The sequence below is a fragment of the Dipodomys merriami genome, unplaced genomic scaffold, assembly GCF_024711535.1.
Source record: "Dipodomys merriami isolate MVZ:Mamm:240054 unplaced genomic scaffold, mDipMer1.0.p SCAF_15, whole genome shotgun sequence".
In the NCBI taxonomy this organism is placed as follows: domain Eukaryota; kingdom Metazoa; phylum Chordata; class Mammalia; order Rodentia; family Heteromyidae; genus Dipodomys; species Dipodomys merriami.
The window spans coordinates 7,530,548-7,554,537 of NW_027202826.1; the positions used below are offsets into that span (position 1 = coordinate 7,530,548).

The following is a 23,990-nucleotide window of genomic DNA, read 5'->3' on the forward strand; positions in this document are numbered from 1 at the left end:
AAACCCAGATGATTTCAAATTATCTTCCAATTGATTCTTTTTGTAGGTTCTTGGAGGAAGGAAAAAAACACATAATTGAGAGTTATTTTTGCTTTTTTGTTTAACCACTAACAAACAAAGACATACAAGTCTTCTTGTTTAAAGCAAATTTCTCCCCAGTACAGGCAATATGCCTTAAAATGGAGGTTGAGAAGCAATTAATGACTGTACTTAATTAAATAGTGCAAATGTGAGAGAATACTATCTTGGTAAATATAAGAATTTGAGAGTGATAAAAATTAAACACTTTGATATGTATAGGAGCAATAGACATGACATCACTATTTAATATGAGTTTAAATTTTTAAATGCCGTGTTCCAATGAAAAAGTATGCTATGCAGGATCATTGAAATTTCAATAAAGAATCAAGACAAAAGAAACAAACTTGATATTAAAGCCTTTAAGAGGCTATACTTACGCCGCAACCTCCTCTTTTGATAAGCCTTTGAAATTCTTCTCCAGATAATGATCTATGTCATCTTTCTCTTTGATCAATTGAGACCTAAATGAAATAGGAAGAAGTAAGAAAGCAGTACCGCCTAGTTTGGCATGACCAAACACATAACATGCCACCAGGAGAACAGAGTGGGTATGGCAGCTATCATAGCATTGATAATAAATACTTTGAATAGCTATAGAGTTGTTACTGACAGATCATTTCAAAAGTTCCATGTTCCTAAATGGAAAAAAATAGGGAAGAAAATTAAATCAAGTTGAAGGACAAAATACCAACATCCATAAATGGAGATTTCTCTCAGAGTTCATCAAGCCTCTGAGTAGCTAATAGTATTTCACACCTTAGGCGTCTAACTCGGGAAATCTTGTTTTTATGTGGCACAGAATCTTGAATCAAGAACACTTATTTGATACAAATGTATAAACTGTATTTGTTCCAAGTATTTTTTTAAGTTTACCCTATAAATGCTACTTGGGTAGTTCTTTCAAATCACACATGAAACTCAAATTATTGATAGGATTTCAAGATGTAAATGATTTTTTTTTTGTCGGTCATGGGGCTTGAACTCTGGCTTGGGCACTGTCCCTTAACTCTTCAGCTCAAGGCTAGCGCTCTACCAATTGAGCCGCTGCACCACATCCAGTTTTCTGGTGGTTTATTGGAGATAAGAGTCTCACGGACTTTCCGGCCGAGCCTGGCTTTGAATTGCGATCCTCAGATTTCAGCTTCCTGAGTAGCTAGGGTGACAGGTGTGAGCCACCAGAGCCCAGCTGCAAATGATTTTTTCAAGGAGACTTTCTTGAGAAATTTACTGTACTTATAGCAAGGTCATTCCTCATGTCTCCTTGCACCTTTGAAAACAGTCAGCCTTGTTCAAAAAGAAATGTGCTCTCTAGCTGGCTTATGTAACTGTAACCCCCTCTGTATATCACCTTTATAATAACAATAAAATGCATTAAAAAAGAAAACTAGAAAAAGAAAGAAAATAGTCAACCTAAACCAGGGTAATATAAAACTAAAATTGTTAAATATCTGTGTTTTATTTGGAATAGTTATTAAAGTATGTTTATATAAATTCTGGCTAAAATGGTGATTAAATATTTTCTTTAATAAGTTTTCTTTAAAATTCATCTGATTTTCAAGATGTTAAATTGAACTATGTTTCACCTTGGAGAAAAAAAAATGTAATCTCAATCACTGAAAAGACAGAAAGTGCCAGGCACTGGTGGCTCACACCTGTATTCTTAAACAGATTCAGTCAGATTCAATTAATCACTAATAGTTTGAGGTGCTAGCCTTGAGCACAAAAGCTCGGGGACAGCAGCTAGGCCCTGAGTTCAAGCTCCAGGGCCAGTGCCAAACAAACAAAAGCCAAATAAGCCTTTACAGACTATGTAAATATTTCATAGTACTCAAAAGTGAAACCCTGGAACATTTATATATAGGCATATATGTATACTCACAGGAAGTTTGCATCTATTGAAAAATTTGTCAACAGGAAAAGGAAGTTCTTGATTTACCAGCTTAAAAGAATCTTTATGTTCATTTAACCACATCTTTATTTTAATTCAGGGCTTTTGCTCTTTCCCAGAAATAATAAAACTAAGGTATAAGAACAAAGAAGCCATGTAATACTTTGATCACTATGTCTCGAAGAAACTGAGAAGTATGCAAAGAAAACTTACATATGCAAATTATTTATATTGATGAGTAACAGGCATGATACTAAAAGCCAATAAAATGAAATGGTAACAAAGCAGTGCAATCTCAGTCAGTATTCCTGAATATGACTGAATGCATCAAGTTCTCTGCTCGGCATTTTCTCAGCAGAACTACAGTACAGTAGCTCAGAACCATTTTCCTGGCAGCAGTGGTTTGACAGCACATTTTCCTCCTTAGTGTCGTTTTAAGAGCTAAATCACATCGGCTGGTCCATCCTAGGGAGGATGGCTTTGCCCTCATGTTTCCAAATCAGCAGTCAGAATTCAGGGGGCATGTCGATGAAAAGCTATATACTATTCTGAAAGCTTCTGCTTTCCTCTCTCTGCACACATTTACAAAAGAAACATTTTCCCATTCTATAGGTCCCAATTACACAATTGCAGTATGAAAGAAACTGATTAAATGTACACCACATTAGCAAATAAATACATCTTTGGTACTTGAGTGAGATTCATTGATCCTTTTGCACAAGCAAACTTGAATATATGAATATCATCATGTATTTGTCTACTTTCCTAAAACAATATGTGTGTGTGTGTGTGTGTGTGTGTGTGTGTGTGCGTGTGCGTGCCTTTCCTGAGTCTTGACCTCAGATCTCAGCCTCCTGAATAGTTAGGATTACAGATGTGAGCCACTGATGTTCAGCTCCTTAAACAAATTTTATTTTTTGAGCTATGTTACTGATCTCTCTTATTGCAGGAATTTTATTCCAGAGGAAAAGAGATGAGAAGCAGGGCGAATACCTTGGAATTGTTCCTTTGGAGCACGACAGCTTCTGTCTAGCTAAGATGGTAAGTCTTGTCCGCGCCATGGGCAGTGGGGGAAAGGTGGTCATTTTGGACTGTAAAAATGAGGCAGAAATAGTATTTTAAGGAACACATCTTCAAATGATCCTTTACAGCATGATTAATGATGTACAGTCTGTCACACAGGTAGGCATTCCTGTCTAGGTAGAGTGATGGTTGGGTTACTTGAAAGCAATGCACCATGAGTGGATTTTATGGGTTGCTCCTCTCATTTTTTCCCACAGTCTGCTTTTTGACCAATTTATGGCTTGTCTGCATCTTCACTACAGGCGGCTAAGGAGATAAATCTGGTAACTGCATTGAAGATTCAGCTAATCAGCAGCTTGAGTAAAAGTTTTGTTAAAGGATCATGACTGTAAGGAGAGTAGGATAAATGTACATTTTGGGTGTTTCATGGTGTTTTGTTTTGCTTTTTGCTTCTGTTATCAGCAAGAACTGAAAAGATCTCATACTTGTTTGTTTTCTAAGAACATTGTCACAAACGAAGAATTCCCTTGGAAGTGATAGATGCTAGGGAAGATTTCCACAAGGGGGCATTTGCCCCAAGAGGCACACTGCTCACCTACGTAGTGTAATAAAACACTTCAAGACGTGGTGGTTTGAAAGCCAGTTTCAAACACCTTTATCTCTCATACTTATCTCATACTTTATCTCTCCTATGTCTCAGTAATTTAGGCAGAGCACAATAGAGATGACTGATCTGCTCCATAACGGCAAAGTGTCCACTGCAGACTGACAGCTGGAGAAACCCCTGGTGTCTGCAGGAGTCTAACGGGGCCTTACCTGAGGCTGTCAGCTATAACCCATTCATGAGGTCTGCTCACATGAATCGGACTTCCTCACAGTTCTCAAGGGACAGCATCAGGATCCAAAGGCAACTATCCCAAGGAGGTGCACCCCCTCTGAGCGTGTGGCCTTGGATATCACTTCCATGATGATAAAAGGCCTACCCTGATTCAAGGCAAATGAACACAGACACACTTGCTGATGAGAGTGTGAAACTCACGTGGTAAGGCGAGAATGTGTTTCAGGAGGTACCCTGGCACCCTCTTTGGGAAACGCAATGTGCCACAGCATGAGCCATGAGAAAAGCAGGTCTATAAAATCAAGTTCCTGAAACCCTAGCAGAAAGGATGGGCATGATGACAGAGGCATAGTCTGTTATCTTCAGTCAGGAGGAGGTTTGGTGAACCCACAATAGAAAAATTATCCCATGTTGTAAAGGCTTTTGGTTGTGAAAGAACCCATGCTTCTGCTAAAAAAAAAATAAATTATTAATAATAACAATAATAACAGGAAAAATGGGGCTGGACACTGTTGGCTCACACCTGTATTCATAGCTTCTCAGGAGGCTGAGATCTGAGGGTTGGAGTTGGAAGCCAACCCAAGCAGGAAAGTCTATAAGATTCTTATCTCCAGTTAATCACCAAAGAAGCCAAAAGTGGAGCTGTGGCTCAAGTAGTAGAATACTAGCCTTGAGAGAAAAAGCTAAGGGACAGCATCTAGTCCCTGTGTTCAAACTCCAGTACCAGCACACACACACACACACACACACACACACACACACACACACACCAATAGCTACCCAAAGCCACTACACACACACACACACGCGTGTGCGCGCGCACGCACACACACACACACACACATACACACACTACCCAAAGCCACTTCCCATTAGCTTACTCCAGAGAAATCATGACGACTATATTCCTGTGTCCCAAAGTTACAGAGTAAATCTGAATCACTGAATCAATGCTGTTCTGAGCACTTACCTCTCTGGCCCTACTGGTTTTATCCTTGAATCAGGACATTCCATCCTCCATGGGGGAGGACAGTACTGATGGTCCCATTTTGCTATCCAAGGTCTGTGCCATGAACGTCAAAGCCACGGTCATCTCTACATGATTATGGGGGCTTTGGAAGGGTTCACCCTACAGTCCCCTCAAATACTCTTCGTGCAGACAGACATTCTGACATGGTCAACTCACCACACCAAAGTTGGCCTACCAGCATGATGCATAAAACCAACCCCTTTTCATGATGACTAGGGATAGAAAGATTTTGCTAGGAAACACAAGTGTCTAATAAAATCAGATGCAAATGTATCTTTGTCACACAGATCAACTGTGATTTTTTTTCTCCCTCAAATTCTGAGTCAACGTTTCCTACCATTAAAGTTTCAGCTGCCAGTTCCTTCATTTTGCTCTCCTCTGATCTGAGTGCATGAGCAGCAGGAGCACCTTTACTCTTAAATTTAGTTTAATGTAAGTATTGCAAGCCCTGCTGGCAAGCCTCAAGGCACAAACTCTGAATGGGGGGTGGTCAGAGCTGAATTATAAAGTAGGAGAAAAGTTATTAACTGAATGTTGTAAAAAATTTTGCTCAGCTCAACCCATCTACGCCAGAAAGCTAAGCTCAGAGTGCAGGTGGAAATGCAGCCAGGCTGGGTCTTGGCCCCAACCCCCAAATCTTACCTCACCCAGGCTTATTGGCCAAATTCACCTTCTGTAATAATAATGTGATCTGAATTTTTTTGATGCATATAGTATTTGAAATGTATGCAATGCTTAATGGAATCCTGTAACAAATCATTCTCGTTACTGCTAATGTCCTTGTGTAAGTAATTTACATCATTTTTATCTTATACATTCAATCTTATTTATTCTTGATTTCCTTAAAGTAGGAAGCAGCCATGTTCTAGCAAGTAGAAGCAGCAAAGAGGCACACAAGTAGAATGAAGTGCAGGTATGTTTAGGGAATGTTGTGTCAGGCTTTAGTTACACCTGCAGAGAGAAAAGCTTTTGGTACTTTGTAACAGGAGAGGTGGCCAGACAGCCTTCCTCATTCCTAGGAGAGATTCCACCTAGAATCAACAATGAAGAATTCATCCCACCAGTGCTACATGGGGACTGTGCTAGGCCAGGAGCAGAACTGGAGCCCCTGGCCCTTCATCATTAGGGTCCTCCCAGCTTCTTGCCACAGAACAAAACACATGATGAATAAGTCAGAGGGAAAGAGAATTGCTCAGGTTCCAGTGAAGAAGAGAAAATGAGAGGTACCTCTAGAAACTGTCAGGTTCCAGAGAGTGAGAAAGAGAATGAAAAGGACCTCTGGAGCTGGTATGGAAATGAGCATAGCCACAGGAACCCAGGCTGAGGAACCAGAGGCAACCCTCACCCCTAGTGCCAGCAAGTGGGCAGTGCTACACATGGCACCACAGGGCTCAGACAAGATCAAAAGGCCGCCCGGAGCCATTCCACTGTTGGTATTCAGAAGAGATTTGGTACATTCTTTGATCTGCTGGTTGGCTCTCATATTAGCAGTTACACACTCTAAGTTTGGCCCCTGCATGTAAAGACAAACGAGAATGGAGAAATATAGGATGAAAGGTTTGCAAGTTCTGGGTCAGGTCAAATGTGTCCCATGGTGTGAGTTTAAATCATTGGCCCCCAAGTAAAATTCTTCAAAGAGTAACCCTCTTACCCACTACCCTCAGAGATAGCCTCCAAAGGAAACACAAAGGAGAGAGGGATTACCACTAGGGACACAGAGGCTACTTGGGGAGGGCCCATGTCTGAGGCTGACCAGTGTCTCTGGGGTCTGGTTACTTTGGGGATAAGAGCTTGTAAGATAGGAATAAAGCCAACCAACCACAGCAAGCAGGTTTCTTATATATCATCAAGAGAGTCTGAAGTACGACTTCACTCCCATGACATGAAATTATTCAGTAGGCCTAAAATTTTTCATAATATCACACATTCTTTTTCCAGAAAAGAAAAACAAAACTATAGAAGAACAAGTTTAAAAAAACCATTAACTATGTATCCCTTCTCTCATATTATTTTGGTCACCAGTACTCTGTGGCAGTTAGAGATAGGTTGCTAAATAAATAGAAACTGCACCTTTCCTACCAACTGATATTACATTTAAAAATAAAAAATAGAGGGCTGGGAATGTGGTTTAACGGTAGAGTGTTTGCCTACCATGCATGAAGCCCTGGGTTCAATTCCTCAGTACCAAGGAAATTGAAAAAGCCAGAAGTGGCACTATGACTCAAGTGGTAGAGTGCTAGCCTTGAGCAAAAGGAAGCTCAGGGATAGTGCCTAGGCCCTGAGTTCAAGCCCCAGGACTGGCATAAATAAATAAATAAATAAATAAATAGAAAAAGTATCTGAAGAAAGGCTACAGTGCCCATGACCTACATGTGCAAATTACTGTTGAAAGTCTTTCAGATTTCAGCATGAAAATCAAGAAACAAAATACAGTAGCAAAGAAGAGAAGGAAAGAGTTTTGTTTTTTTAAAAGAAATCAGTAGAACAACACCTGTGCTTACCCTCAACTCCTGGAATAAAGCTCGGACCTACTAAATACCTACCATGTATTTAAATCTAAATTAAAACTTAATTTGGATTTAAATCTAAACCCAAAATTTATACCCCATGAAACGAGTCACAAATTCAAAGGAACGCCAAAGTATCTGAAATAATTATTCATGTACTGATACAGACCAACACAAAGGTGACACAAGGGGCAACCAGTGGTGTGTCCTCGTAAGCGTGTAAGATTCGTTTATGAAAATCCAAAGTTCTCACCTAGTTCCCATCAGAACTGACAGACTTCCTTGGGTCTGTGTCTTTTCCCTTCGTCCTCAGGGCAAGAGAACCTTTTCCTGCTCTGTTTGTTTCTGGAAGCTGGAGTCCCATGGAGGGCGGACTCCTGCGGTGGGCCTGCCTGCTAGCAGCCCACCTCTCCCAGCCTCAGCCCCCCCCCCATGTCCACCTCCCTCTCCCCCCACGCCGTCACAAACCTCAGTGGTCTGGCTCTGAAGGGAGCAATCCGGTTTCCCTTTTGGCCGAGTCTGGGTGGCAGGTGCTCAGCGCCCCCTCCACCCTGCTGGTTCCGGGCCTGGCTCTGCCCTGCGGGGAGAGGGGACGCGGAGAGCGTCTCCAGGGAAACAGCGCAAGGGGGCGGGCAGGGGGCGGGGCCAGGCTGAGCCGGGGATCGAGATTGGACGTTTTAAAGCCTCCTCGGGTGGGGGGCGGCGCCAGAAGCGGGGCGGAGCTTGCCGATGGGTGCGTGGGCGGGGCCTGAGGGAACAGCAGGCTTTTCGAGCAAGTTAACTTCACTGAACCCGAAGTTGGGCCCCTGAATCATTTCCCCCCCCCTGCCCCCCCCCCCCCCCCGTCACAGCACTGCATTCTCCGAATGGTGCAACATTTCCCAAGATGCACAGCTTGGCACCCCCGACCTCCAGGGACCTGGGCCAGACCTCACACAAATACTCTTCTCAGGCCGGTCTCCAGAAAGAGAATCTGACTTTGAGTGACAGCCAACTAAAGGGCTCAAGGTCTCTTTCCGGAATCTCTCTTCTCTTTGCATCCTTAATTACTTCGAATTTTTACTTTGGAACTCCGGATTTTCTATTTACCCAAACTCTCCCTATCATGCCACCTAGTCTGTCCCTTTTCTGGCTCATTCTCATTCTCGTCGGGGTAACAGAGCGTGATGCGTTGGGAAACGAGGCCTTGTTCCTAACTGTCACCTTTGGCAGGGGAGGGCGGCTGTGGGGCTCGCCCAAGTCATTCTGTGCACCATAAATCAATTCTACCTAGACCCCACGCCCACAGCCAGAGCCCCGCCTCCCGCCCCGGCTCCCGCGCAATGCGCGGTCACACGTGGCTGGGTTATTTCCGCACACTAAACGTACAGTGTGCCTACAGTTCATCACTGTGAATACCCGGCAGGACGGCCCCCATTTACCCCCAAGTCCATTTTCCTGACTGCAAGCAGTCGCGTTAACCCAACTCCCAGGGGCTGTGTGTGAATTCTGCTCCTGTCTTCGCGGCTTTTCTCAGCCTTCCTTTCTCACAGGAGGATCTCTTAGTTGATAGTCTGGATGCTGCCTTCCTGCTTCAATGTATTCCTCTTGCTTGGCCATGCACCCCTCCCATTTAACTAGTTCTTCTCTTTCTTAGCATGAGATTCTTTAGAGGTGGGAAAAGATTTAGTGAACTGGGTTTACAACTGACAAAAATCTCAAAGCAAAAAAAAAAAAAAAAAAGAAAAAGAAAAGAAAAAGAGAGAAACTTTCCTACAAATGAAGGATGCTAGCTTCGGCTGGCATGTTTTTCTCTTGTTTCATAGACTCTTGAGAAAATTAATTTTAAAAATCGAGGCCAAACCATTTTGCTTATTCACTGTCTACTGGTGATGTGGTTTTGACCTGACTGAAAATGTTGTAAATTATTTTTGAGGTTCAAATATCTTAGGTATGTGTACTAAATCAGATGGAGAAGTTTAGTCAATATTTATTGATCTCACCTAAAACAGTTGTAGTACACTAGTTATTTCTAAGGTAAGACTAAAAAGGTCTTTTGCTTATTGATGCTTGCTAGTAACAATTATTTTACTAAATGTAGAGTAGAAAGACTTCTTATAATTTTTTATCAATATGTATAATGCGCTTGTAATTGTCATAAATATTTTATAGTTAAGAAGAGCCAGAAGTAGATATAGCTCAAACGGTACAGTGCTAGCCTTGAACTGAAAAAGCTCAGAGACAGTGTCCACGCTTAGGCTTAGGATTGGAAAAACAAAAACAAAAATCTTACAAAAACACCCTTTACAAACCAATCAAATAGAATCACGAAATAATTTCTGAACTAAGTATTCTAACTTTGTCCCCTCTGTTTGGAGGAACTTTGTAAACTGAAAGGCAACGGATAAAGGAGAAGGGGCAGGCCGTGTGCTCAGGACTCAGGCATGCCAACAGCTGAACAGAGCAAAACTGGAAGCTGAGGCTCTGACCACCCTAGCAGCTCAAAAGGCATTAGGAACTTGTCATTGAAAACCTAAATGCCTTGCTTAGCATCTAATCTGTATTTTTCTTTTTAACTGGAATTGTTTTAAAGTTTTAGCTCACTGAAAGTTTTAGTTTCTATCCAAACCAACCCATGCACCTTTCATATCACTAATATGCTGCTCCAATTTTTGCACTTGCCCATTACCAGTATCTAATGTGAGCGTCCTTCCTTCCCTTTTCTAGAAAGACCAATAGTGGCCTGTGTCATGCTGGAACCATCACTTCTCCCTGCCTCCTAAAACCTTTGGCGTGCTTTTCTCATTGCTCAGTTTGGCTCTTTGCAATCCCCACCCTGTAATAATAGTATTTTGTAATTCATCTAAAAATTCCTCTTAAAGTGGGAAAGGCTCTGTTGGAAAAGGTCCCCTTCAAGGTGCAGAAGCATACCAGACTAGGCTGTTCTAGTTCAGTCAGAGGCTACCACAAGCAACAAAGGCATAAATTACACACAACATTTTTCACAATATTCACAGAAAGAATGTGTATTTTTGTATAAGTAGAACATGGTGATGATCAAGTCAGTTGATAATTACTATTGGTTTTCAAGTATGAAAAAATAAGACTAACTTGAAATATGTGAGTTTCAAAAATTCCCCAAATCTCATGTCCTTTTGAAGACACTGAGGCTATGAGCTGAGAAGGAGACAGCAAGGTAGAAAAATGAAATAAATCACCATTGTAAGGGTTCTCAGTAGACATAATTCACAGTGCAAATCATTAAGCATCAAAATCTCAGAAAAGCATGTTTGTGTCAAGGTTCACTGCTCCAATAACACACTGAAAGGAGACAAATAGTTTCAAGGAGCTTGACATTCAATGTGTTTATTTCAGTCCTCTTCATCACTTTCTACTGCAGAGCATGGGGAAAAAAACTGAACACTGTGAAAGAAAAACCACAGATGCTTTCCAACAGCATATTCTTCTAAATATTGATGAAATTTATAATGAAAATATTTTTCATTTTTTTCCCTATTAGTGCCATCACAGCAAGCAGAGCAGATGATTATTTAATAAAGTAAAAAGGCAGTTCATGGAAGCTCCTGGAGCCAATGAATAACAATATATCAACAGGGAGAGGAAGAGGTTTTTAAATAAAATTGAGAGCTGTAAAAATAAAAAAAAATATTTTAAAAATGTTTTAAAATAAAGGTTATTGTAATAGACATGAGCATTCAGCCATTATAAGCAATAATCATCATCTGCAAATATAGCTCACTTTTTTTTGTCTCTTAGGACTTGTGTCACAAAGATTTCATTGTAGTTTTGGGAACATAAGCCTGTAGTTAATATCAGTAACAAGTATGAATTGCCTAGAAGAGGCCATGCCATGACGAATTGCCTAGAAGAGGCCATGCCATGACTGCTACAAAGAGTGCAAGGCAAAGAATGAACACGACTCTGTCACGTGTCCTTCAAGCACCACGTAGAACGCGAGGTATGACACCCTATGACAGGGTATCTAGGCATGTATGTCCCTAGAGAAATACAATACCACAGAAGGCCAAAGCTCTGATCTGTTAAGGACATCTAGCTCTTTTAATTCTGTGCATGCCAGCAGAATTTTTGGTCAATGGTTTGCTTTCTTCATTGAAAAGGGGGAAGTTAGACATTGTGTCAAGCTTGGTGGCCTTCTAAACCAAAGACACTTGCTGATGTGGTACAAGGCGCATTAAATGATATACTTTTCTAGGTTAGAGATTTGATGATTGAAGAAGGCTGATGGCATCTCTACCATTAAAGTTAACAAAGCACATGCTTCACTTTGACTAATGGATGACATTTTCTTTTTTGTTGTTGTTTGTTTTAAATTTTATTGTAAAGGTGATGTTCGGAGGGGTGATAGTTATATAAGTAATGAGTACATTTCTTGTTGAATATTGTTACCCCCTCCCTCATTTTCTCCTACTTTTCCCCATCCCGACTCTCCTCACCCCTAAGTTGTCAAATTTACTTTCAACATAGTGTCTTGTGAGTATCGTTGTGGCATTGGTTCACCCTTTGTCCTGTGTCTCACCATTTTGTGATTCCCCTTCCCATCCCCAAATTAGATAAACGTATATACAAGACACAGGGTTCTGAAATCAAAAACAGTGACAACAGGGCACTTTCAAAGCAATCGCTACTGATGCTGATCAGCTTCATACAATTCACACCCCTTTGCTGTATTTGAAAATTCTAGAATGTATTGATTTGTTTATGTATTAATGACTGGAAAAAGTGAGAGGGATATTTCATAAATGTTTACTTGGAAGAGTTAGTGGACTTTTTTTTTTTTTTTGTCATGGGGCTTGAACTCTGGGCCTGGGCGCTGTCCCTCAGCTCTTCAGCTCAAGGCAAGTGCTCTACCACTTGAGACACAGCACCACTTCTGGTATTCTGGTGGTTTATTGGAGATAAGAGTCTCATGGGCAGGCTGGATTTGAACCAAGACCCTCAGGTCTCAGCCTCCTGAGTAGTTAGAATTACAGGTGTGAGCCACCTGTACTCGGCAGTTTGGTAGATCTTATGGAAGAAAATGGGTTTCAACTGAAACCTTCAATTATGATGACAGATTTGGAATTAGGTGCCATTCAGACTTCTAAAAGTGAAGTTCAGCTTACCAATTAAGTTTGTGTCTGTTTGATTTTGGTTCCCATTTAGTTCAGTGCATTTGACAGAAAATTTAAATAAGTGTATTCCTATGTGGTATGGCAAAGTAAAAAGTTCAGTCTAAAACCACAGCACTTATCTGCATTGGCATTCCTTGCAGCTGATATAATTCTAAGAGATTCTACTGAATTAAAAATGTGTTTGCCTCAGAAGCCATTGAAGTTTATGATTGGCTTAAAAGCAATTGTTCACATAGTAGAATAAGCCATTTGACTATGAGCATTGACTCTGCCAAGTCCGCGGTTGTGTCTAGGTGTAAACAAGGGATTTCTGTGTACCAAAGCAGCATAGAACTTATCAAGGAACACTCAATTTAAAAAAAAAGGTATTTTTAGATTTTTTTCCCCAGAATTGTAATTGTGGGATTTTGATCTTTCAGGATTTTAGTCTTTAGGGATTTAGTCATTCTAGACTCCAACATTGGAGAATATGGTATTTGGGATTATATCTTTGGGAATGATGGTCCGCACCCACTTAAACTACATCATGTATCTTAGGCTGTTCAGGCTTCTCTAACATATCACAACAAAATGGTAGCTGATAAGCCACAGAGCTCGATTTCTATCAGTTCTGGAGGCTTGGGAAGTTCAAGGTGAAGATAGGAGATTTGCTGTGTGATGTATGTCATGGCAGTTTCTTGCTGTGTCCTCACCTTGCGGTAGGGTTTGAATACAAAAATGTGTGTGGAATACACACAGACCTACAGCACCTTCCCTTATCTTTTAGTTAATGTTAACACATGGCAGCCAGCCTAGTACCAATGATTATGGTTAAAGAGTTAAGTGAACTGATTTAAAAATAAATTAATATTTTTAACAAAGTGAGATTGATTGGTTAAGATACAAAGATATAATCCCACACTGATTTTTGCTAGAGGATTTCCCACTTCTCCAAAGTGATTCTTATCTTTCTTTCATGAGTGTGAAAAACCTGGAGCTTACGAATGCCTGAGGCAAGTAAGTTTGAAGGTCTTCTTGGGATTGAATGAAAGATAATAATCAAAATCTAGGCCAAGACACTATTTATCCTATAGAGGATTGTTTAAGCTAATGCATGAAATTTAACTCAGAACAGATTTTAATCTATGATTCATATCGTGCCTATCAGATATGCTTAATGACTGCACACATTGTAATCTCATTCTGACTATTTTACTTTGAGGATTTTTCTAACATCAAGTAGTATAGCCATTAAATTATCATTATAAAGATATCAAACTTCCTTCATTGCATCTATTTCTCAAGGCACATGTATGAGGTATGTGTCTGAAATCTTTAGAAATTCCAGTAGATCTCTTCAGAGAGAGAACAAAAACAAAGGATTTTGATGGAAAAAGTAAAACAGAATGGGAAAAAAGTGACGAGGGAAAAGGGTCTAGCTACTCGAGTAGCACAGGGAAGAATGCCTGCCTGCAGAGGACCAGAGTGAAAACACTGCAACTGTCAAGAGCACCGGCCCGTTTCATTCTGTAATCATTATTTCAAAATAAGTGAAAAAAAGTATCTGAGAATGATGTATCAAAAGTTTTTAAAGATAATAAACAATTTATGAGGAATGAAGATAGTGACCTGTCATAAACACTATTTTTATGGGAAGAATTAAATTACATCTCATGTGCTTACATTTGAATGAAATGATTCTACATTGTATTATATAGCAAATGAATACCTGATATTGAAGAGTATGTGCATTGACTCTACTAAAGATTTTTTCTGAAAATCTTTGTCTTTTCAATTCATACGTACAGTTAGTTATAAACATTGATTACACATGAACAAATATATATGATATCATTAGGGAAATTAGGATAAAGTCAAAGTGAGTCATAAACAGCTATGAGATACCTCCTGTGCTGGAATCCAGAAAATAATGAAGAGAACCAAATTGAGTATTCTGGTTAAAGATTTTACACAGCAACAGGGTAGTGTAGAACAACAATAATAAAGAAGTAAGAGAGGCAGGTAGCATGTTTGAATTAGAGTAAGAACTAGATATATATCAGAATCAATGTGAATTGTATAGGAATAACAGTTGTTAACATTTGCATACTCTGCAGTCTTCAGATGCTAAGGGAGGTGGACTCTATAGCTAAGTTCCTGAATTAGAGGGAGGAAGACATTATTCACAGTAATGATCGTCCTCATGCAGCAATGGGGATGGAAGTGAAGGCCACTGCAGATGAAAGAGAGTCCCAAGAATAGCCATAGGCTAGCATCTGTAGGGAAAGTATCATGTAAAGTAAGGGATGAATGAAAGCAAGGTGAAGTTTCTAGCTCTATTTCCTGATCAAAAAGTTCACCTACCATCCAGATGGGTTCCTTATAAAATATTGAATACAAGAACTCTAGACAGCTATAATGACTTTTTGTTAAAAGTGCATTTCTGTAACTTCCAGTAGCTTGATTGGAATGAAGGATTTTTTCCAAGACATATTGAGAGCATCTAGTCCAAATTACAATTGAGGTGATTCAAAGAGATGATGCAATTACTTGACTAAAGGAAGACCCTAGAACAGCCAACTCTAACAAGGGCAGGGCTCTCTCCAAGCCAGTACCAGAAAAACAATGTATGATCTCCACTTAAGAGACAAGATAGACCACTGATACTTACAAATAAGACCCAACTACATTTTTAGTCAAAACATCCCACTTTCCTCTTAGCTAAATCAAAGTATCCCAGAGAGAATTTCTATAACTCAACTGATTCTTTAAAATTCCTCTTGTATGTCTTGTAGCATTGCTAGTAAGCAATCAGATGGCCAAAAATCATGGAAGTAGATTCCCTCTCTGATATGTGTGTGTGTGTGTGTGTGTGTGTGTGTGTGTGTGTGTGTGTGTGTGTGTGTGTGAATATTCTCTTTGTCTTAAAGCTCTGTCAGGACAGTGCTGTGAAACTTGCAACCGACACAACAGGAGAGAAAGCTATGGAAAGCTACCAGAATTAATTTGCCAAGCAGAAATGGTCATATTCAGTACCTCATTCAGGCTGCTGGGTTGTATCAGGTTGAAGATCCAATGTGTATTTCAGATCTTGCCCAAAGACTCACAAATAGAACAGGTGGGAAATGGGGTTGAATTCCAGAGCATTTCCACTTGCTCACCTTTGTGTCTCAAGAAAGGCTGCAGTACCTAAAGGGAAGAGAAGCATATATTGTTCACAATGGTACCTTTTGTTGGCCAAACTTTCTGCCAGCTTGGTAGGTTGTTGCCAGGCAGATGATATGGCAACCATGTGAACTGCCAGGGGCAAAGGGTCTCTTTGTAGGACATCTAGGATCCAACCTCAGCATCACTTGTCTGTCCTTTTGTGGGTATCCAAATAATTTCAATATCACTAAGTGAAGGAAATGGTGTAGATGGTGATTTGAAAGTCTTCTTGAGTCACAGAATCATTTCTGCAAATGAATCTGACTTCATGTTCAAATCAGAGCTACTTGGATTATTCTGCATGGTTGGGGGTGGTAGGGCTGGCTTCTCCCTTTCCCCCCAAACCTTAGTTTATTATAGATTGAGATATAAAAATTCTTTCCTCCAAGTTATTTCTAATGAAGCATAGGATGGCATAAAGCAAAGCGAAACAAATTTCCACCAGAAATGACTTGATGTTTATCCTTTCATTGCCAAGGGGTTTTCCAACTGTCAAAATATATAAGGAATAATTCAGAATCTGTGTCATTCGTGGTTCTCTCCCTCCCTGGATTTTATATTCTCAAGAGACAGTAAGGCTTTAAAAATGGTCATCTTGCTATCCTGAACGGGTGACACCAAGCTGAGGATCAAGCAGTTATCCTTTATTTTATGACAAGTTATAAAACAAATGACACACTCAGTTCTCCATGCCTTTGATAAGTGCCCTTCTCTTACTTTGCAGTTTCATGCTTCGTAGATGACAACTGCATCTGTTTTAGTTGCTGCAAGTGAATTTACATTCATAAAACCAAAATGACAATGGAGCAATTCAGATTAATCCAATAAGTTATTCATTTTCCCCCTCTTCTTTTCAATCCATTCAAATTGTTTCTAATAAGTTCTATGCAGAAAAATGTCAAACCCAAAGAAGACATTCATTATATTTGCCTTGTTGGAATACTCATCTATCTCTAGTTTCCTATTGTAAAATAAACATTCCTACTTCTTTGTTTTACTTTCCAAAGTTAGGATGGTTCATATATGTTTAACTTATGTGTCAACTTGGCTAGGCCATGGAGTTGCAATATTTGGTCAAACACTAGTCTAGATGTTACTGTAAAGGTACAATTTTAGACTACATGTACCCCATCCAGGAGCCCACCAAGAGTGGCCTAATTAAAGAATGGTCTATCTCCTAAGAGATTCAAGTCATTAGAAGCTTAGGTTGGAACCAGCATCCAAGAGTAAATGTTAGGTACAAATATTCTTCTACCATCTCTATTACTCAGGAAGTTATGAGTTGTAGGAACTCATGTCATCACTAAACCAGGGAGGAGAACTAGAACATTAGATTTCATTATGTAAATCACAGAATCACATTTGTGCGTGCGTGCACGCATGCACACACACACATACACACACACACACACACACACACACTCCCCACATGGGTTGTTCTTCTGAACTGACATTCAGCTACTCAATTCTGCACATTCACACACACACACACACACACACACACACACACACACACACACCCTCCCATGCCATTGTTTATCCTTGTATTTCATACAGACAACCACTAGAATTTCGGTGGTGGCCACATCAATATTTCTTATAAGTGTGTGAACATAAGCATCTCCTATTAATTGCTGTTGGTTAGCCAAAAGGCACAGATTTAATTAAACCTTGAGAGATAATAAAATTACATATGAATTATCTATATAAGAGCACATAGGTCTGTATATCTCATTAAGATGATTTAACTAATAATTGTGTCTTTCATATTCAGTCTTTGTTTAAGCAGGTTGCATTCTTTTTTTTTGAAGCACAGTTCCCAAGAGGAATGGTGTTGTTTGGTTCTGTCTTGCTTTCACTCATGATTGATTTGTATTTACTTTGCCACTCATCCACATTCGGTTAGAAGCTCTGAAGATCATAAAGCAGATGAGTATTTTGTTCATTGTCTTTAACTTGCATTTAACCCATTTAACTCATATTCAGTAATAAGTGGTCCATTTCAATGACAATGAAGTTTCTTAAGAGAAAAGATTTAGCTAGAAGGTGGGCAAGACCCAGTTTGTGTTGATTTGCTGTTTCTTGAGGTTTTCCTGGTATATCCTTACAGGACAACAGGGTTCCTCTGGCACTAACCAAAGAGGTGTTGGATATTTTTTATTTCAGGGACACACGGAGACTTTATTTGGTTAAAGACTGTGCTAGTCGGATTTTTCATTACTGTAGTGAAGTATTTGAGGCAAGGAAGGATTTATTTTAGCTCACAGTTTCTGGAATTTCAGTCCAGTCCTTGGCTCCATTGACCTAGGTCTAATAGGCAGACCTTAATGGCAGTAGCAGCAAATGGCAGGGAGGAGTCACCTCTGGGCAGATAGGAAGTGAAGAAGGAAGGAGAGAAGGGCTTAGGCCTGAGCCCTCAAGGACACGCCCTCCCCAGTGACCGACTTCCTCCAGCATGGTCTCTCTCTCCTTCTAAAGTTTTCAACATCTTCCAAGAAAGTTCTATAAGCCAACAATCAGATGTTCAAAACAAGCCTGTGGGGACATTTCATATTCAGACCATAACAAGCTGCTGAATGAAGAAACGTAAACATTTCTACACTGCCCCACCCAAGACTGAATATGAGTAGCTGGGAGATCTTCAGATCAGGTTCCAAGAGAATGTTAATGAAGAGGATGACACAGAAACATCCAGTGGCAGTGGCCAGCAAGAAAACTAAGGGTACTTTAACTATGCCATTACCATTTTTTGGTCTTGCTGTTGCATTCCCATCTTCTTTCTTTTATACTAGTGACAGTTAAAGGGGTGTGTGTGTGTGTGTGTGTGTGTGTGTGTGTGTGTGTGTGTGTGTGTGTGTGTGTGTAAAATGATCTTATTTTTGCAATGAAAAGTTTACAGCTCTATTTTGATTATATACACTCTTTGCAAAAATATTTTGAGGGGCTGGGAAGGTGGCTCAGTGGTAGAGTGCTTGCCTTGCATGCCTAAGGCCCTGGGTTCGATTCCTCAGCACCACATAAGCAAAAAGAAAAAAGCCGAAGTACGCTGTGGCTCAAGTGGTAGAGCACTAGCCTTGAGCTGAAGAGCTGAGGGACAGCGCCCAGGCCCAGAGTTCAGGCCCCACAACCAGACCCCCCCCAAAAAAATATTTTGACATTTTCAGACTTATAGAATCTAAGTGCCTGGGAAACACTATTCCCTCCCTGGTGTTTGTTTCTGTTTGCTCCTGCCACTGATTCCAGATTCTAGGCACACTTCCTGTGATATTGCAGAGTGGGCTTCTGTGATCATGTGACCAGATGGCATGGCTATTCCTGGAAAATTCTCTTCTCTGAAGGCTGCAGAGCTGGAATAGGTCAGGACACTGCTCACCAGGCTCAGCCACAGAGTGTGTTTCTTGTGTAAATAGACTAGAGGGAAAACCTACACCAGACTCCTGTTGATTGGTTATGAGGGGGTGTTTACACAACAGCGGCAGGTATCATGTGGGGCTATGCAAAATGAGGAAAATTAAACTATTAACAAGGATTTTTTTAAAAAATCAAATAAGGCTCTTCCTGCCCCAATGTCTCATAAGATCATATTGTCTAGTGAAGTTATAACTGTCTTTGTTTGTGTACATATATGCTGATGCTCAGCCAACTAGAAAACTGTCTAACTGAGCATGACTCTATGTTGCCATCTTAAACCACATTTTGCGTTGCATTTCCCTAATTTGCACATTACTTCAATTGTATCGATAACAAAGAGGTCTTCTATCTAATACAAAGATGAAATAGGTTAGCCGAAATCCATTTTGTACGTATGATTGAAAGGATTATTTATTAAAACAATGCCCAGAAGTGAACACTCAAACTTGTGTTAGTTCAAAGCTGTAATTTTTGAAGTCAGGTATTTTATTAGTCATTCAGATCTACTTCACTAATTGGTAATGACTTGTTAACATGTGTAGCTTAATAGTTTGTTCTTATTGTATTTAATTTTGTTTTGAGATAGGCACTTGCTGTGTAGTTCCTAGCTAACCTCAAATTGTAATCCTCCTGTCTCAGCCTCCCCAGTGCAAGGATTATATAGGTATGTGCTGCCATATCTGGTTCATAATCAGTTTTTATCACAGCTTTAATATCCTGGTAAATGCAATCCTTTTACATTTACTTTTGAGTTTCATTTACAGGCTGTGGGAGACACATAAAGTGTAGTGCAGAAAGTAGCAAGTTTTTCTTGGGGATGTTGAGAGAGTGTGAGTTTATACTCTGGCCACATTGGCGTGTCACAAAAGAAAGTTCACTTCCACCATCAGCTTCTTTTTTGCTCTTCTGCAAATCTGCCTAAGACCCTCAGATCTTTTAATGCTAACAGAGATGACGTTTTTCCATTTCTTTCCTATTTCCTCAAAAACAACATCAGTCTCAAGTCCTGGGGGGAAAAAAGAAAGGTGACTGATTTAAAGCACGGGCCTCATAGAGTACTAATGGTTTACTGGCACTGCTGGAAACACTATTTACTCATTTCAGACTTAGGGAACCTATGACTAAACTACCTGCGTCTTGTTTGAATGGAAGCTCAAAGCAACCACAGTAGTAATAAGTTCACACACATGGAAATACAGTCTTAGCTAGAAAATGGGAGAGAATGCTGGGAAAGCCTGATGGGAACTTGGTCAGTCCCAGAGCAGGGTGAGCAGAGGACCTCTCATTTAAAGATCCCTCCAAGACGGGTAGTAGGGGAAAGCTCAACTGCAACCTGGCCCGGCAAAGTCCCCCAAGTTAAACACAGAGGCTTTCATTCTGTGTGCCATTATTTAGACTGAAAATGGAAACGCACGAGGCAGATCTCCTTCATGCATAATTGAAACACCCAAGGGTAAAATACTGAGGCGCAATGGATGACATCTGATAAAAAAAGAAAGCAAGGAAAAAGGAGAAGTTTAAAAGAAGATACAAGACCCAGGGTACCATGGAGAAGAATACCTGACACAGGCCAAATAATCTCAAGTAAAAATATCCAAATTACCAGACAATGTAAACAAAAGACAAATGCATGGCGGTGGCATGAGGACTGGGTAGGGGAAAAAATGCTAGAATATGAAACATTCAAGAAACAAGTCACTCTAGCAACAGGCAGCCACAGTAATATTCGTGTAATATTTTGTATATACTCACTCCTCACTTAATGACAGGGATGCATCATTTGGGATTTTTTTTAGTTGTGCAAATATTGTACAGTGTACTTCCATAAACTAAAACAGCCGGGACATCAGCAGGTGATGTAATCTCCTGGGACCACTACAGGATGGTGTGATCTATTGTTGACTACAACAATCATTGCACAACCAATGATGTACCTAGGAACTAAATAGAATTGGATGAAAGAAAATTAAGATCACAATTAATTGTCCCTGAACAAGTTAATTCTAAATGATAGCAGGATATACATGTAAACTCATATTTTTAGCTATGCAGCAAACATACACATATATATTATTTTTTTCTAAATTCACTGAGAGCAGTCATCAGTGTTCATGAATGAGCATATATATATGTGTGCATATATATATGTATGTATACATACATACGTATACATGCATATATATGTATATGTATATGTATGTATGTATGTGTGTGTGTGTGTGTGTGTGTATACTTGACTGCCTAATTGTAAAGGGTCAATTCCATTTTATCAGGAACATTTGCAGAAGGTACAATTTGTTATACATATTTTAAAAAAATTTATTGGCTAGCTAGGTGACTGTGATTCCTGTCTGCAATCCTAGCTACTCAGGAGGCTGAGATCTGAGCATCATAGTTCAAAGCCAGCCCTCTAAGGAAAGTCCCTGAGACTCTTATCTCTAACTAATCATCAAGAAGCCATTAGTAGAATGTGGCTCAAGTGGTAGAGTGCTAGGCTTGATCAAAAAGCACAGGGATAGCACTCAGGCCCTAAGTCAACACACACACACACACACACACACACACACACACACACACACACACACACACACACACACACACACACACACACACACACACACACACACACACACACACACTTTTTGGCTAGAAAACAAGGACAAATCTTATAGTATTCTACAGCATTTTTTCTTGGCAAAATCATGTGGTTTATTGAATGTTCCCCCACAGATCAGGTAGTACTGGTCCCTTGGACTACATGATCTATTCACATTGTTGAGTGGAGATTTTTGAGGCTCAGAGAAGTGACCACATAGTCTCGACTGAATTTTTTTTCAAATTAATAAGTTTTTTTTAATTGTGAAAATACCATACAGAGGGGTTACAATAACATGAGCAAGGTAATGAGTACATCTCTTATCAAGCATTGTTACCTCCTCCTTTGTTTCCCCTTCCCATCCCTGCCCTCCCATCCCCCCATTCTCCCCCAGTCAAAATTGTAAAGTTCGTTTTTTGACATAATGTCTTGTACATCTCATTGTTGCAATGGGTCCACCTGTATCCCTATTTAAACAATTTGTTTTTTCCCTTCCCCTCCACAAATTATACCAACATCAAAATACAGTGAAAACAGGGGTTATACCATGGGGGAGGGGCATACAAAGCAACAAAGAAATCATCTTATAAATATGTTAGAAGTTTTTCTTTCTTGCTATAGTCTCGACTGAATTTTAACTCAAACTCTTCACCTCAAACATTGCCTTCCATGCATGCCCTTGGACAGAAGAAAAGGGGAGGGTAGTGGGGAGGATTGGGTGGGGAAGCAGGGGGAGGATGGGAAGGGATGGGAAGGGGAAACAAACGAGGAGGTTACAATGCTTGATAAGAAATGTACTCATTATCTTACCCATGTAATTGTAACCCCTCTGTACAGTATTTTCACAATAAAAAAACCAAATAAATAAAAAAGATTTCAACAAAAAAAAAACTATTAAGTAAAAAAAAAAAAGAAAGAAAAAGCTCCCACAACCCAACATTCCTGGGATGGACAAAAATTCTTTTTATTTGTTCACATGATGTGTACTTTCACTAGATGAAGTAGAAGGAAGCAAAGTGGCTTTTATTTTGCAAAAATGAAGAGGAGAAGAAGGAGGAAAGGAAGAAAGAAGAGAAGGAAGAGGAGGAAGAGGAGGTAAGAAGAGGAGGCAGAAGAGGTGGAGAAAGAGGCTGGAGGTTAGCTCAGTGGTAGAGTGTTTACTTGATATTCATAAGGCCCTCGTTTAATCATTAGCACCAAAAGCAGGTATGGCTTTAGGTTGTTTATTAATTCTTCAGCTTCCTATGTTTCTATCTGTGTCTTACTTTCTGTTATAACAAGAATACATAGGAAAGGTGGACATTTTTTATGTTTAGTTCTATAAGAGGAATATTTTCCAATAGGAATCTAAGCAAGGTATAAGGAAACAGTTTCAGATCATCCATAAATGTTCTCATTTATGATCTCAATAGCTGAGAGAAGGGAGATATGAGGTATTGAAGTTTTTAATGTCCTCAGAGGCTACACCGCTGCACACATATACCAGTTACTAAGAAGTCAAAGAACAAAAGTCATGGTTCCTACTCTCCAGGGACTTTAAATAAATCCATCTTGTGCATATATGTATGTCAAAACATGTGGAGGACAAATGGCATGTGCCTCACGGGTAATATGAACAGTAAGTATTTCAAGAATTGATTCTCTTCTTTGAAGCCAGTTGCTGTATAGGAATGTGAATTTCAAATCAACAGAAGGAAAGTAGAAAGAATAGTTTTACTCTGACATTGTGGTACTTTTCATTTTCTTTTTCCAAGTAGGAAACATGTCGACATATGGCTACAAATGATAAAGATTTGCATCATCTTAGTTTCATAAAACAATATGGTACACCTGGATGACAAAGAAGGTACAATAAACAAAGCTTAAAAAACAAACCCAGCTGGGCACTGGTGGCTCACACCTACAATCCTAGCTACTCAGGAGGCTGAGATCTGAGGATCGTCGTTCAAAGCCAGCCTGGGCAGGAAAGTCCCTGAGAGTCTCATCTCCAATTAACCACCAGAAAACCAGAAGTGGCACTGTGGCTCAAGTGGTAGCGCACTCGCATTAAGCTGAAGAGCTTAGGGACAATGCCCAGGCCCAGAGTTCAAGCCCCATTAAAAAAAAAAAAAGCCAAAAAGGATCTTGGAGGGTTCAGAACAACTTTGAAACTTAAGCTTCTTAAGGAAGAAGCTTATACGCACTGTTCCCCGTTTTATATGAGTGCAATTTTCTCTTCATTTTGATCTGATTGTCAATACCTGTCACTCAGCCCTATGGCAGCCCCATCGTTGAGAATGTGGCAGATAGGGAGTGGGC

At 40.0% G+C, this 23,990-nt stretch overlaps 1 protein-coding gene across 3 annotated transcripts in view; it reads right to left on the bottom strand.

Annotated features, from left to right (window-relative positions):
- Window positions 1–23,990, bottom strand: part of Ttc29 (tetratricopeptide repeat domain 29) — a 478,601-nt gene that overhangs the window by 122,755 nt on the left and 331,856 nt on the right. For 2 of the 3 annotated variants that reach the window (XM_070022169.1, XM_070022170.1), the window contains 3 exons: window positions 15,515–15,667; window positions 2,963–3,060; window positions 459–542 (listed from right to left, as the gene is read on the bottom strand). In XM_070022169.1, coding sequence (XP_069878270.1) covers window positions 459–542; window positions 2,963–3,054 — 176 coding nt within the window. In that variant the 5' untranslated portion in view covers window positions 3,055–3,060; window positions 15,515–15,667. Of the gene's footprint in view, window positions 1–458; window positions 543–2,962; window positions 3,061–7,835; window positions 7,954–15,514; window positions 15,668–23,990 lie in introns of those variants that run through there. The other variant, XM_070022168.1, reaches the window with a different exon arrangement.